We start from the raw sequence: 15146 nt of genomic DNA, 5'->3' as shown, positions 1-15146 counted from the left end.
TGCCTAAACTGTCCCCAAACTGCTTTGGACGAGCAGAGCTCGTCCTAGCGGAATAGGTACACCCCTCTACCGTTCAGGACGAGAAGCGCTCGTCTACGGCTTAAATTGCGTGTAAATGGCAGCATTTACTCGATGATTTAGTTTTGTTCTGCGGTAGGAGCGCAGTTTTTGTATGAAAAGATGGCGTGCGGTGGCGGCGACCCATGCATAGCTGGTCCGTCAACGCGAAAAAGAAGCTTTTCATTTTTGTCATCTTCTTCGAGTGATGATGATTCGGATACAGATGTTTATCTTGTGTCCGGAAGTGATGACAGCGATGACGGTGAATTGAGCAGCTCCTCCGGTGATGATGAAGACAGCTCGGAAGCGAACATCGCGAGTGCTCGCCAGTGGATCCTGCCTGATGTGGACAATCCTCCTGTGAAGCCTCCTCGCTTTCTCTTCTTGGCCATCCCAGGCAAGACTTTCAACTTGTCATCGTCAGATGACCTTATGGAATATATTCAGCAGTTTCTACCGTCTCGCCCTAATTGAGGCAATCCTGACTAGGTACCTTGATCCTTTAAGAAAGACAAAGCGTGGCCGACCGTCTGATGTGCTTGACGCTGTGCATCTCAAGGAACGGCACTTTGCTTCTTACATCCCGCCAAGCGAAACCAAAGCAGCGCCAACAAGAAAATGCTTCATTTGCTGTCGGAAGCGAGGAGAAAACGGGAAAAAGTTGAGAAAAGAAACTCGCTTTGGTGCAGGAGCTGCAACAAGCCGCTTTGCGTTATTCCATGTTTCGAAATTTTCCACACAGTCCCGAAGCTTCCCGAGTGAAATAACCCAAGGGTACTTAGCCTACACAAGGAAACAAAGATGTGACGTCTGCAACTGTTTTTTATAAGGTTTTTATTTATATTAGCAGCAGGTAGCTGGTCTCCTATGTACTGTTCCGAAATAAACTTTATTGTGTTGATTTGACTAAGTATGTGGTGCAAATATTTTTTCAACATCGGCTAGCTGCTTTTTAGTACAATCAGATTTGAAATCAGCAATAAAAAAAATAGGCACTTTTGGTTCGGAAATTGTCAAAAAATAGAGCACTTAAGCGGTTAACAAAAATTCACTAATTCAGTTTTTAGCTAATTACCTGATGGCCCATATTGCAATTTACAAATTGTAGCCGTGGAGTTCGCAAGGCGGGTACACTTGGAATTAATTCTCAGGATGACACCAGTTTCAACATATTAATTCCTGAACTTTGCAGAGAAATGCATTGGCGTTCCAGTTAAATTCTTAACAAAATGTCGCTTTATGCATTGAAGCACAAAATTAACTCCGCCTCTTCGAGTAGACCAGCTCATGAACTAAAATTGCGCTATCTGCCACAGGCAACCTTTAAGAATTTTTGAAAGTGTTCGCTGAAACACCCTGTATATATACATATATATATACTGTACATGTTTACAGTATATACAGCGCTTATATAGCCTTTGTGCACCGCAGTGCCCCTAGCGGTCTCCATGCAAACCAGAGCTACGGACAACGGACAACGACGAGGGACAAGGCTCGGCCCCAAGGTGCTTCGCCCCTAAAGAAAAGAAGTTACTTTTCTCTCTCACTGCAGGAAGCAAGCAGAAAGGGCTTTTTTTTTTGCTTTCTTTACTGCCTATGCACTACTGTGCTTATGGTCACTGTGATGTACGTCCGTCTTGTGTATCACTGCTAGAGTACTACAAGATTTTGCTGTCGATGGCAATGTACAGAAACTGAAGATGGAACTACTATAGCATTAGCTGCTAGTGGTGATGCAAAGTGCGCCATCCAATTGTTGCTTTGAGCATGAAGCTTCATGCTGCAACTTTTTGTGCTATCATACATGTGCTGTGCACTATTCTGCACCTGTTCACATGCAACATATAGAGCACATTTCAGGCTTTTTTTATTTGATGAAACAGAGTTACAAACCTCTCGTGAAGTTTTTTCTGAAAGCATGACTGTTACATCAAAGTTTGGTTCGCAGTCCACATTTTGTTCTGACATAATTACATGTGTAAGATAACTCACATCACATCCGACACTGTAGCTTTCTCTGGACTTGCCGCTGGCAGTATTACAGGCTTTCCTTCTCGGATGAGCCTGCAATAATGTTTTAATTGTGGAGTACAAAATCAGAATATTGCACGTTCCACAATGTATGTGAAAAATGGAGGCTTCAGATTCACTAGACTATGTTTTAGGAAAAAAAAAAAAAAAAGGCGGCTCTGTCATTTTCCTTTTTTTTTCCCCCTGAGTGTATACAGGAATGGCCTCACAGTCAGGTTTAAGTAGATTATCCAACGTCGATATCTCTACTCATATGTGAAATGCAGAAATGCTCTCATTAGAAAACTGCTGAAGCGATGTGAGTCAGGTTTGTTGCACTTAAGGGGAAGAAGCTGAATTCTACCGACCATGAGAACCAAAATTTTGACTTAAGGCGTCAATTTTTTTGCCAGAGTTGCCAGAAATCGGCAAGTTATGCACAGAACACGAAGCAGATAGCATGCATGCATGATTGAGAGCGCGGCGCACTGTTTACGGCCGGGAAGAAGCCTTCACGGGACACACACACACACACAAAAGAAAGCTTCAAGTGATTGTAGCATGTTCCGCTGACGCTCATATGGTACCGCCTCGCAAGGCGGAACGGTGCATTAGAACCTTAGAAAGATAACGCTAGAAGTAATGCGATCCGAAGGTGACTGTGGCCGAGCAAGATTAAAAGCCCTTAAGCGCCCGCATTGCAATCTGTCAAGTCCCCACAAAGATGGCGGCGAGCGCTTATCGCCTCTTTGTCGTCTACTGGCCAGAGAACTTCGAGAGAACAGCCAGGCCAAAATTTCCCTGGATGGTCCTGGTAGCCCGCGGGCAGCCAGAACAGTCCAGCCCGAGAAAAATGAATGCGTAGTCAAGTGCGTCGTGCGGTGGGCGGAGCAGCCCGAGAAAAACGAAGGTGCTCTGGCAGCCTGCAGGTAGCCAGAAGTAGAAAATTGGAGAGGCCCACAGTACAAAAAACGAAACAAAAAAATACCAACAGGAGGCATGGCGCTTGACACAAGTCGGTGCTGTAGGCTCTTTGGCTGCAATAAGAGAGTTCTGAAAACGTTTCCCAAAGGGTGCCTTACGTTTGCCAGTATGTAATGCAATTTTTGCTGAACACGGGTGGGGGCTTTTTTAAAGGGACTGACAACCGATATTTATGGACCCAGTTTTTTATGGCGCAACGAAAAGCTCACCCTCGGTAGTGTTTGCACCTGCAGCGGTTACTTCCAAAAGTGCGTCGATATTTTGTAAGCAGAATTTTTCGATCTGAGCAGCCTCTAAAAAAAAAAAAAAAAAAAAAAAAAAAATGAGAGTCCCTCCTCCAGCAACGCTAAGAAGTGATAGCGATGCCGATAGCCCGCCTCGCAAATTGTGAAAGCCGCCCATCGCCCTGCTTTCACTGGAGGAAGTGCAACTGTGAGTAACCACCTATATTGTCACCTTTCCAGCCACTTTTAAAGGTAAGTAGACTGGTACAATAAGTTTGCGTTGTTGTACAGACGTTTCTTATAGTGGTACCGTGTTGTTTTCCCAAGTACACGCCTACGTCATGGCTGGCTGGTCCCCGTCGTCGTTAATCAGTCGATAGCACGAGCCAAGCCAAGTCATCGAAAACGAAGGCGAAGGCAGCGCTACTTTTCTACTCACTACAAACGAAGGCTTATCTGCACATTGTAAGTTACAAAAAACTTATAATAGAAAGAATCTTACTGCATTTCAATATTAATAAAAAGACTAGGAACAGCATACACTGGTAAAAGGTCACGTGGTAGACCTCTTAAGGGGGACATGGGTCCCAGATAAAAACACTTTTTGACCTAGACACATGAAATTTTCAGGTAATATTCAACCTTGCGTGCTGATTACAAATATGCAGTTAGTTTTTCCCAAGTCAGTCCAAAAAAAATTTTCCAATTATTTATGTGCTATAAATTTGGGATGCGACTTGCAAAAAAGTTACGGCACCAAGAGAGCTAAAATTAAGCAGGTTCAAAGAGTGCAAGTTTGCATTTTAGTGTTTATATCTGTAGTTTAGCTGAAGTTATGAAATTTTTGGAGTTGCAACTTTGCAAATGTGAATTTTTATTAGTGATTCCTACAATATTTCAAAATATTGCAGTGTCCTTAAACACCATATCATAGCTTTTGTGCACTCTCCGACTCTCTAGCATTCCGGCAAAAAAGAAATCAAGAGGATTGAATGAGTAACAGTGACAGTGCTGCCCCCAAAATTTTACACTTAGAAAAATCATTTTTTGAGAAAAATGCAAAAAATTACAGAGTGTGCAAAAATGTCATTTTATGCTACGAAACCAGGTAGTTTTCTTCTGAAGCAGCATTGAAGGCTCGTTTTGGCAGGAAAGCAAGCAGCGAACATGCTCTTTCAAACAACACCGAGATGGCCTGGCTATGATAGATGGTTTTGGAATGGCGAATGACACAAAATGAGCCATGTCAGCTCTTTCATGGGCAAAACTAAATATTTAATTGGACAAATACAGCATTTTCTTCCTCAATGGCACAGCATTTGCTTCCTCAATGGCATGTCATTTAGAGCTAGTTTTTTGCCAGCAGGTGCGCCCTGGTATGGGGATTAGAAAAAATAATAAAAATGAATGTTAAATTTTTAGTGAATTTTTTATCTCCAGGACCCATGTGTTAAATAGGTTTATGTTTGTGCGGCATGGGGCGCCAAAGGTCATTTGTCACGACTTTTAGTGAAGAATTAAAAATATAAATCCACGTTTACTGAGAAAAACAGGGCCCGTTCTCGCCAATACGATAGACGATCTTTCCATCCGCGGGGTTATCTCAATTCATGTTCTGAGCAGTTGTCTGTGCCTTTAATTAATGTGTGTTGGTGTGTGTGACAGCAGCAAAGATAGCAATGAAAACAGAAGCAACCCACTTGGCAGACAGCACAGGGATGCGTGACAGGACAACTTCTGGCTGCATGGCCATCGTGGTTGATGCCATGGCTGTCCCTTGCGAGTAGCTGCAGAGGCAGTGAGCAAGTTCGATTAAAGGCTGTGCAAGTCAGCTTCTTGTGTTCTTTACAAAAGCTTTAAGAATTAGTTACTTAGAATTAGTTTATTAAGCAGTTGTTTTGTGATAAAATGCTCATGCGTGTTAGTGCTCATTAGTCTTCAAGGCGAACTACAATGAAATTTCACTTTGCTTAAAGTGGTTATAAATGAGTATAGTACAGAGGTCAACACACTTCTCTAGAATGCGCGAACCACGTTCTCAGGACTGCGCTGGTGATATCTGAAGATGACTTATGGCACAAAATCGGCTGTATGTGAGCTTGCGTGACTACATTTACAGTTTCCATTGATTTCTCTCAACCTGGTGGTCAGCTTAAGTTTTGGTATCTGCTTCGGCCTTCAGGAATGTATTCTAGAGAAGTGTATTGAACTCTGTACATAGTATTAGACAATTATTTTTGGCAAAGCTGCCGGGCTGGTAATTGTCTTATTAGCAGCATTTAAACAGCACATAAGCAGATGATGGGTGCACCTGGCGGTTGGTACTATTATGCAAGTCCCGGCACATTGCTTCCGAGATTTCTTTCAGTGCTCCGTGGGCAAATGCTGGCGGCGCCCATTAACCTCGAAAGTCATGTCGAGGGGCCACACGTGCTGGGTCCCATTCACTACCGCCAAGCATAATGACACTTTTTTTCCCCAGTTTCGGTATCAAAAACGTCTATTCTTGCTGGCATTTCGTGATGCATCCACCCGCATTTTAAATCTACTTTTCTATGTCTACATTATCTGAAACAAGGTTTTTTACGTGGTCCAAAATTTCCTGGCAGTTGGCCTTTAACTAACTTACATTTATGATGAATGCAGCAGTGACTATATACATTTTATAGGGGTGGGCGAATATAAGTTTCGAATACATATAGTACGAGGGAGTACCCAAAGGTAACCGGAATTCTTTTTATAAAGCTATGTATTTATTTATTTTTTACAAAACGATCTTATCACCTTCAAAGTATTCTCCATTACACTTAATACATTTGTCCAATCTGCAATTCCATTCTTCAAGACATCTTTCAAACTCATCTGTTTTGATGGCCAATAGCTCCTTTGTGTTTTCCTTCACGTCGTCTATGTTGTGGAATCACAGTCCTTTCATCCTTTCAAAAACTTTCACGGAGCGAGGTCAAGTGATCAAGGGGCGTGGGAGTCATGCTATTTGAGCTTTTTATTTAGAAGTACTGAACAGATTGCGTAACAGTGTGTGACAAAAAAGGCCTGATTTGTGGAAAATGGAGGACTGATTTATCCACCATGACAATGCACCAGATGAAGTAGCCATCTCAGTGCACCAGTTTTCGGCCAAAATAGCATGACTCCCTTGCCCCAAGCCCCTTACTCACCTGACCTCGCTCCGAGCAACTTTTTTTTGTTTCCTCGAATGAAGAAGATCATGAAAGGACTGAGATTTCACGACGTAAAAGAGGTGAAGGAAAAAACGAGAAAGGAGCTATCAGCCATCAAAACAGGCAAGTTTGAAAAATGTTTCTAAGAATGAAATCGCAGATTGGACAAATGTATTAAGTGTAATATAGTGCTTTGAAGCGGGTAAGGTTGTTTTGTGAAAAATGAATACATGCATATCTACTAAAAAGAAAATTTTGGTTCCTTTAGGTACCCCCTTGTATATTATACACTAACTACCGTATTTTCCGGTCTATAAATCGCACCGCTGACAAAAGAAAAAAATGAAACACGTATATAAGTCTTGTATAAAATGCACCTGTTCATCCAGTACATGATTGTAAAAAAAGTTTGACGTTTCACTTCGTGAACGCGGGTCACAAGCAAGTGTATGGGTGCAATTCCTATATAAATGCGATCGATAGCAATGACATGGCCCCTCCAGGCGCGTTTCTGCCGTCGTGGTTGCCGCGATAACATTGTCCCTGTGCGCCGTATGCTGTATGTGCGAGAGAAAGCGTGCGACGGGGAACCAAATCGCACACAAGGAAGGAAAACAGGAAGGCAGCGCGGGAGGGAGGGAGGGTGGCTTGTACTCGGGTAGCAACTGCGTAGTTTGCACAGTGGCGCACACCTGTATCTTGAAAGCGATCTGCAGGTACGACAACTTTGGGGTCGGTCGACTCATGGCGGGCCTGCCGCCGTTTGCGTTGCTGCTCTGCAATTCTTGCATGGCGCTTGGCAACTTGATCACGAGATGAGCCCGGTACCTCCATAACGCACATACAACCCGTAGCAACTGCCAGAGGAGGCCAACCCAGAGTGCTTTGCGTGGCCATAGCATCCAATCAGATTTGGACGGCAATTTTTCAGAGAAAAAAAAAAAATGTATATAAGTATCTGTTAGATAAGACGCACAGACAAAAAAATTTGCAACAAGTCACGACATATACACCGGAATATATGGTACTTTCGAATACAGTCAAGGTTCAGTTTTTCAGACACCCAAGAGGCTGTGAAAACGTCCAAAAAGAAAAAAAAATTATGGAGGTAGCTTGCACTAGTGGCACAAGGCTAAACAAACAGCGGAGCTGATCGGTTCCTAGCTGGTCCTGGCTATACGAAGTGATGCTAAGTTATATGAAGTGTATAAACATTTCCTCGTGGTCCGTGGCATCAAGGAACGCCTCGCGAAGCACATGCAGTCTCTGAGCACATGTAGGGGAAGTGGGGTGAAAGCTATGCACAGCGTCAGGGCAGCAAGCAGCAGACGACACGCCGTGATGACGTCACGGCGCATGTGCAGTAGCGCGCAGCTGGTGCGAGTTCGGCAGGGCCGCCGCCAGAGGCGCCTGCTGCAGTCGCGGACACCGCGAGCGTTCAGTGCTAATGTGGGGAAACGGAAAAGCGCGGATGGCGTCGGCAGCACCTCTGCGCATTGCCTTGTTGGTGCTGCTACAATTTGTTTCTCTCTCTCTCTGTTTCGCTTTCATTTTCTCTCCCGAGCATAGCACGCGACGCGTGCACTCTCTCTCGTTCCCATGTTCTCTTTCTCTCTCACAAGCATAGCGCGCAACACATGCACTCTCTTGCTCCCATTGTCATTCTCTTTCCCGGGCATAGCACGCGATGTGTGCACTCTCTTTCGCTCTCATTTTATCTTTCTCTCTTCTGAGCATAGCACGCCACGCTCCGCGAGGTGGTTACTAGGCAACGCAATGGCAGGCGGCACACATTACGGCTGGCTTAAACAGCTCCGCTGTTAAAACGAATGCATGCCTTTTACTGCACCCAAGGGCTCAAATCGCCACAGGCTGAAATAGCTCTGAAGGCCAGTACAGTTATTAGGCGTATCGTAGCTCATACTGTGATGGGAGGCGGTGTGTGCACACGTGTATAATCAAGGAATACATACCGTGTCTCGTGACAATAGCCGCTTCCCACACTTGATAAGCTTCATCGCAGTACTTCGCATATGCTTCACTGCATAAGCATGCTGTATTGAGGCGAGGCTGACTTACGGGAACCGGCATTATGCAACGCGCCGTGCTTTCCGAGCTTTGAAGCCATTCGCGAAAATTACGAAGGCGGAGTCAGTGCCATTGCTGACAGCAGTGAATAGTTTCAATGAAAAATACGGCATCGAACAGAAATAAGCCTGGTAGCGGATGTCGAAGAAGCTAGGCCTAACGTTGCCGCGGTGGTGTCTACGGCTGCCAGCGGATCTGCGTGCGAGAGCGCCGATTCGAGGAGGCGCGATAATCAAAATGGTGGCGGTGGTGGCTATGATTAATGCCGTTTCGGACCTGCGGTCATGGCAAAAAGCCCGGAAAATCGAACGGTGATAGTTTTTTGTGTCCGAAATTTCAGATGTTTTTATACATTCACTTTATGGAGTATGTGGCGGTGCCGCGATGGCGTCCGAATTATTGGGCATGTCCGAAAAATCACGCGTCCGGAAAATCGGTCATTGACTGTATTAGAAGCAAATATATGTTTTTAAAAATTCCAGGGTTAACCATGATTTGATAATGAGGCACGTGGAAGTGGAGACTCTGGATTAATTTTGACCACCTGGGGATCTTTAACGTGCCCCAATGCAGAGGGACACCAGCGATGTTGCATTTCACTCCAATCGAAATGCGGCCGCCGCGACCCGAATTTGATCTCGCGACCGAATATTAGAAGCTAACCAAATATTTCACAAAAGCTGACTGGTAAAGTATAGTTACTGTTCTCTGTCTGCTATACAAAGTATTGCAAGTTATCAGAAATTAAGTAATGCAAACGTTTCCGAAGCAATGCAAAAACAAAATCGGTAATGCAAGCTTTGTTTTCGATTTTGCAGTGGAAACCTAAACAACATTGTGATTTTTGCTTATGGTTAGAGCAGCAGGCTGCTGTGATGAAGGAACCGACTTAAAAATCAACTGCCGGGCAAACTTGGGTCATGGATACAAGAGATTTGGCATGCATCGCTTATCAGTTAAAACCATAGAGTTTCATATTACTATAACTAGAGGGCAATGTGGCGCTGCGATCGTTCAACTATCATGGGAATGATGGGAAGTACAGGCTACGGATTGGTATTCTGTTGACTGGCGAACTAGTCTACAGGTATTTTTTTGTCAGTTTTGGTTTCGCTAGTTTTGCTCCAAGCGCAGTTGCTACAATCCGTAGAACACAAACTTACTTGTGGTAGGAAAGGTTGCTGCTTCCTGGCTGTAGTCTGCTGTCGCAAAACGGGTAAGTGCAAAGCCACGACATAACAGTTGCTGGCGTGCACTTCAGAAGAAGCGGTACGTCAACATAAAATATAGTGAAGCATGCTCGTAAGAGGCCACAAGCGTCCAAGATAGCACTGCAGCAGATGTGTTTAAAAGTACTCGAAGACGTTCATCAATCGTGACAGCCGATGTAGCCTTTCGAAAGAGCGAGAGAGTTCGCAAGTGCGTCTGCGAGAAAAGTTCACTTTCCCCGCGTTCGCAGCGAGCAGGCGTCTCTCAAAGGCGCAACACTTTTCTCATAATACAAAATTTTTATTCCCACAAATATTTGATGAGTATTTTTTATATAAGCACATGCATGGTTGTTATTGCTGTTGTGAAAGTAAATAAATAGTTATTCAATGGCGCTAAATCAGGCAGAACGATGCATGCCCTGGTGGTAAACCATGCTTCAATCTCAAAGTCATACAAACTTTATTCAATGTATTATGCATTATATAAAACACAACATAAATAAAATTAATTTTTGCACGAAAATGTTTTAATACAGCTTCGTTTACTGCGCCGCATGCAAACGCCACCAGTTTCAAGACAGAAGTCAATCCGAAGCCTGTACTTCCCATCATTCCCATGTAGGTTGAGGCGACGTTCAGGAGAACCCCCGTAGACACTAGCGCCACTTTTCCCTCTAGGTTTTTTTATTTAGAAACTCTATGGTTAAAACATTTCACCCAGTTAACCCTTCTGTTACTGGGTATGTGCCAGTGCTTATGTGCTGCTCTTCAATGAACCTATTTCACCCCATCTTGGATCACTGGGTACAGGGATCCAAGATGAATGAAACTCACTAGTAACAATTCGTAGATTGAAATATGTGCCATGAAGTAATTAAGAAGTTTATCAGTGTAATTATGTTAATTACTCAAATAAGTATTTTGATTTCTCATAGAAGTAATCGTATAGTCAAAACATGCTCGAAAATTTGTTTTCACAGTTCCTGCAATCCGTAAACGGTATCAGCTGACTGTACTGTCTGTTCCAAATCAATAAAGCTCACTTAGCCACAACAGAAGTGGGCGTACGGTTGTGCAATGCTGTCAATCATGGGCATTGGCCTGCACAGGTACTCTACGTCACATGGATATGGAGGCCTGAACATATACTCCTACCGGGCCAGCATTGGCAACAGCTCCGCTTCTACAATGACTCACGCCCAATTCTAATCATGGTCACTACGAGCAACACTTTCTTGAAATAGGCTGCACATGTTTGGAAACTATAAACTTCATACGAAACATTCATCCAACATGCTCAACTCATACACACACACCATGAGTATGCAGAAGCAGACGCACATCAATATCAAGAGTAGAGAAAATATAAATTTTTTATGAAAAGTTGAAGGCCGCATTTCGCTCCCTTCAAATGCAGTCAGGATCAGACCCGCAAGCTCAAGCTGAATAGCACAACACCATAGCTACTGGGCCACTGCAGTGGGTAAACGTTAACTTCCTTTGTCATAATACACATGAAAAAAAGAAATAGGTAATCCCTATACAATCTGGCAAATGTGTCTAAACATAAATTATGGTGCTTTTAATAACAGCTAACTTATGTAGGTCAATCTATGTGGTGGGGCTCCAGCGCTAGCACCAAAGCTCCACGGTAGAGTGTTGTGGCATGAAGTTTATTGCGACTTTCTGGCAGATTTAAAATAACAATTCCTATTCCAACTAATATAAAGCAGGTTCTCATCATTTCCACTAAAATCTCATTACGGATTCCGATTGGTTGTCTGTCCCTTTAGTGTCACAAACAAGATGGCATTTTTCCCAGTAAATAAACTTGCCTGCAAAATTTTGTCTTTATAATTTAGTGGTGACGCAGTCCTGTATTGCAATAACTTTCTCAGAAAATGTGACCAAATAATCTATTGGCTCCGATTAGCATGAAAGCACTAAAGCTGTTCTAATCTATATTAAAGTTATTTTTTAATACGTCATAGCGTGAATCACATCTAGAAAACCTTGCGAGCGCATTTCTCTGCTTCTCTGCAAGAAGGAAAATACTTTGACGTACAGTATGTTGCTCTCAAAAGAAGGTGGTTCATGGTACATAAATCTCGAATATACTATATCCTGCTGAGACTGTACAGATGTCGGTACTCTCTTTTACACAATTGAGTGCACAAATTTAAAACAAGGGTACATACGCAGTCCCAGCCTTAAGTGGTGTTCCAGATGAAGCACCATTCACTCCACGTGTTGTAGAAGCCACAGTTGTATCAAGGTGAACCGTGGAAGCCCTGTAACGACAAAAACACACAAAAATAAACAGTCTAGATGCAATGCAAGCACATAGGAATTCACTGCAAAAGCTGGCCAACAGAGAGCACCAAGCATCCTGGGTTCAGTAAGCACAGATGCACCAAGGAGTTTGTAGGAGCTTATTCCTACAATGATTCTAATCTACGCACAACACTACAGACACGTAACAGAGCAAGAGCGGGACAATTCGAAATACTTGTAGCACATGTGCTGCAAATATTGTGGACCTTTTCAAGCCATTCTCTTCAGAGGAAGAAACGGCAATTAGGGCATTTACAAAAGATATCAGCCTGAATACACACAGATATTGGCAGATGAGAAGTTAAGAGAACTGGATATACCTGACATATGGGAGGATGAAGGAAGGAAAGAGAGAGGGCAGCTTTCATTAGCTTAATGTTTATCTGGCATAGTATCTGGGCTAGCATTCATCCCCTAAATGTCACGGGAGGCAACTGCACACACCCTCCCTTCAACGCCACTGCAAGAAACAGTTCATAAGAGGTGGTACCTGCACAATGCAACTATAAAAAAAAGTGACAGCGAAGACATAGCTCAATGACAAACATATTCTATAAACTGAAAGCCTTGCTTTACCACTCTTTTGTCTTGAGAACAAAGCAGCAACAGACAAGGAACGATGTGAAGCGTCAGACACCAACGTTACTCGCAAGTATCAAATATTTGAAAAAAAAAAAGAAATACATATACAGTGGAATCTCGTTGATAAGATCTTCACGGGAACCTGAAAATAAAGCGTATCATCTGAAAATCGTATCCTCCAATGTATTATCCAACCAAATTGTATAACTGAGAAAAGAAAAAGACGCATATTATCCCGAAAAACGTATGATGCAGAATCATATCAACAAGATTCCACTGTAATAGCCATACAGATACAACTGTGCATGTGCTGACACTACCCCTCAGCTGCCGTGAGAAATGTTGAAATATATTGACGAAAAGTGCGGATCTTTTTTAAAATCTACACTTATTTTGCTATATTTTTCTTTAAAATACGACACAAGAAATGCTATAGCACTTTTACTGCTCTTGTGGAAAGAAATAACCAAACATTGTTCATTACTTTTTATTTATGTGTCAAAATTATAAGGTAGTGCAACCTTTGTGATGATGAGTCAACTTGACAACGGCAGTTAAGGGGTTAAAAAATCTAAACATGAAAGCAAAAAATCAGGCAAGTTTGCCCTCGGTTGTGCAAAGCTTAGGCACAGCAAAGCTTACTGGGGAAGGTATTCTCGAGTGATCACTTTCGGAGGTACCTTCCCTTTCGCGACATTTCGCGTGACTAGTGCTGGACGCGTGGGCACCTACGAGCGACAGCGCTCCTGGCATGCTACAAACACAGGCAGGCTAACCAAGGTTGGCAGAGTGCCAAGAGCGCTGCTGCTTGCCGACGCCAAACACGTTGGAGGCTAGCCGCTCGATATCAATCGGCCAGCTTCACTGTGTCTTGAGCTTTGAGCGGCCTAGTGCAAGCTTTCGCTTTTTTTTTTTTTTTACCTGGCTCAGCGCGCGGCGGAGAGGAGAGAGGCAGGGGTGGGGAAGGCAGGGAGCTCGCGAGGAGAAGACCGTGTGCATGTGCACGCGATCTCCTCCTCCTACGGGTTGCCATGACTATCACGGCTACGCACCACAAATTACGGCTGGCTTAAACAGCTTCGCTGTTAAAAAAGAATACATAACTGATCAAGTGCCTTCAAATTATCTCTTTGGACAACAATGAGGCAGATGTGCAGCTAACACACATTCATCCGCCTTTGTAAAGATATGAAAAGCTTTGACTGCTTCACATATGACTCTCTGCCTGCACCGAAACAGCTCACATTAATAAAAAAACCTTGCTCTGAGCAAGCACGTTTTCATAGATACATACGCCTAACGTTAAAGATGATTTACCTTAGACATGGCGCACTGGCAACAACAAACTTGGCACAGCAAATGATGACAGTCAACACCTTATTTTAAAGCGAAAGCTTAGATCTCTATGTTTCAAGGTTGCGTTGTGAGGTACACAAAAACGAAGCGCGCCGGAGAAGGGAAACAGCAGCGCCGGAGAGTACAGGGAAAGGGCAACAGTGGCGCTGGGGAGAAAGAGGGAAATGTCAACAGCGGTGCCCGTAGAACGTTCTGATAACGGCGGCAGCACGCTTGCAGTGCGCTTGTACGCCTTGTATACGCAGCTGTGTGGGCTCAGAGCTTCAATCCACAGCGCTATGGGTGACGACGCACCACGCCCTAGTTGTGGGCAGATTAGACCGAGAAAGTACACCGCAGTGGAAGAGGCTAGAGCAGCTCAAAATGTCGCTCGTCAAAACCGCCGTTGGGAGGAAGCGGCTATGAAGGAAGCTGTGGCAGCGGCTCGACAAGAGCAACATGCGGCCCTAAGGCGACGCAATCGTTCTGGGAATGCAGAATTGGTTGAGAAGCCGCTGCCGCTCCTACAAGATGAGTTGCCTTGAGAGGTGAAGGTACCGACGGGGGCGAACAAGAGGCTCTTGGCGATGGCGAGCGAGGGGAACAAGCTTGGGAGGGTGCTGTCCAGGGGGCTGTCCAACTAGGCTTTCGCCTTCATATTCTTAGAAAGTTCTAAGCATTCCCCGTAATTTTTAGATCCCAGTGAAATTTTCAGCGACACTGGTGTTGCCGATTTCGCCTGTTTCAGGAACTCGTCTGTATAAAACTTGTATGAAGAACATACCCCTCTTGCATCCTTTCACATACTAAAGTTCTATTGGATGTATATACCTATATTATGAGGTTTTATGTGCCAATACCACGATCTGATTATGAGGCACGCCGTAGCGGGGGACTCCAGAATAATTTGGACCACCTGGGGTTCTTTAATGTGCGCCTAAATATACCGTATTTACTCGATTCTAACGCGCCCTCGCTTGTAACGCGCACCCGTTTTCCGTGACCAAAAGAGAGAGAGGAAAAAAAAAACCTTTACAGTACCGCACACCTCACGCTTTCATACAGAAATACAACTTCCTGCCATTTGGAAAAACAAAGATTTACTCCCAATACAGTAAAGCTGCGATGAATAAAAA

General features: G+C 43.9%; 1 protein-coding gene across 3 annotated transcripts in view; it reads right to left on the bottom strand.

Moving 5' to 3' along the window:
* LOC119461343 (nucleolar and coiled-body phosphoprotein 1) overlaps nucleotides 1-15146 on the bottom strand; it is a 34137-nt gene that overhangs the window by 5184 nt on the left and 13807 nt on the right. The window contains exons 9-11 of one of the 3 annotated variants that reach the window (XM_037722617.2): nucleotides 11958-12050; nucleotides 4979-5065; nucleotides 2053-2124 (exon numbers count right to left, since the gene is read on the bottom strand). In XM_037722617.2, coding sequence (XP_037578545.1) covers nucleotides 2053-2124; nucleotides 4979-5065; nucleotides 11958-12050 — 252 coding nt within the window. The remainder of the gene's footprint in view (nucleotides 1-2052; nucleotides 2125-4978; nucleotides 5066-11957; nucleotides 12051-15146) is intronic. The other 2 variants (XM_049672501.1, XM_049672502.1) reach the window with 2 other exon arrangements.

The sequence above is a fragment of the Dermacentor silvarum genome, chromosome 8 (assembly GCF_013339745.2).
Source record: "Dermacentor silvarum isolate Dsil-2018 chromosome 8, BIME_Dsil_1.4, whole genome shotgun sequence".
NCBI lineage: Eukaryota > Metazoa > Arthropoda > Arachnida > Ixodida > Ixodidae > Dermacentor > Dermacentor silvarum.
The sequence above is the reverse complement of the archived record's forward strand: the minus strand, read 5'-3'. Positions and strand labels throughout refer to the sequence as shown.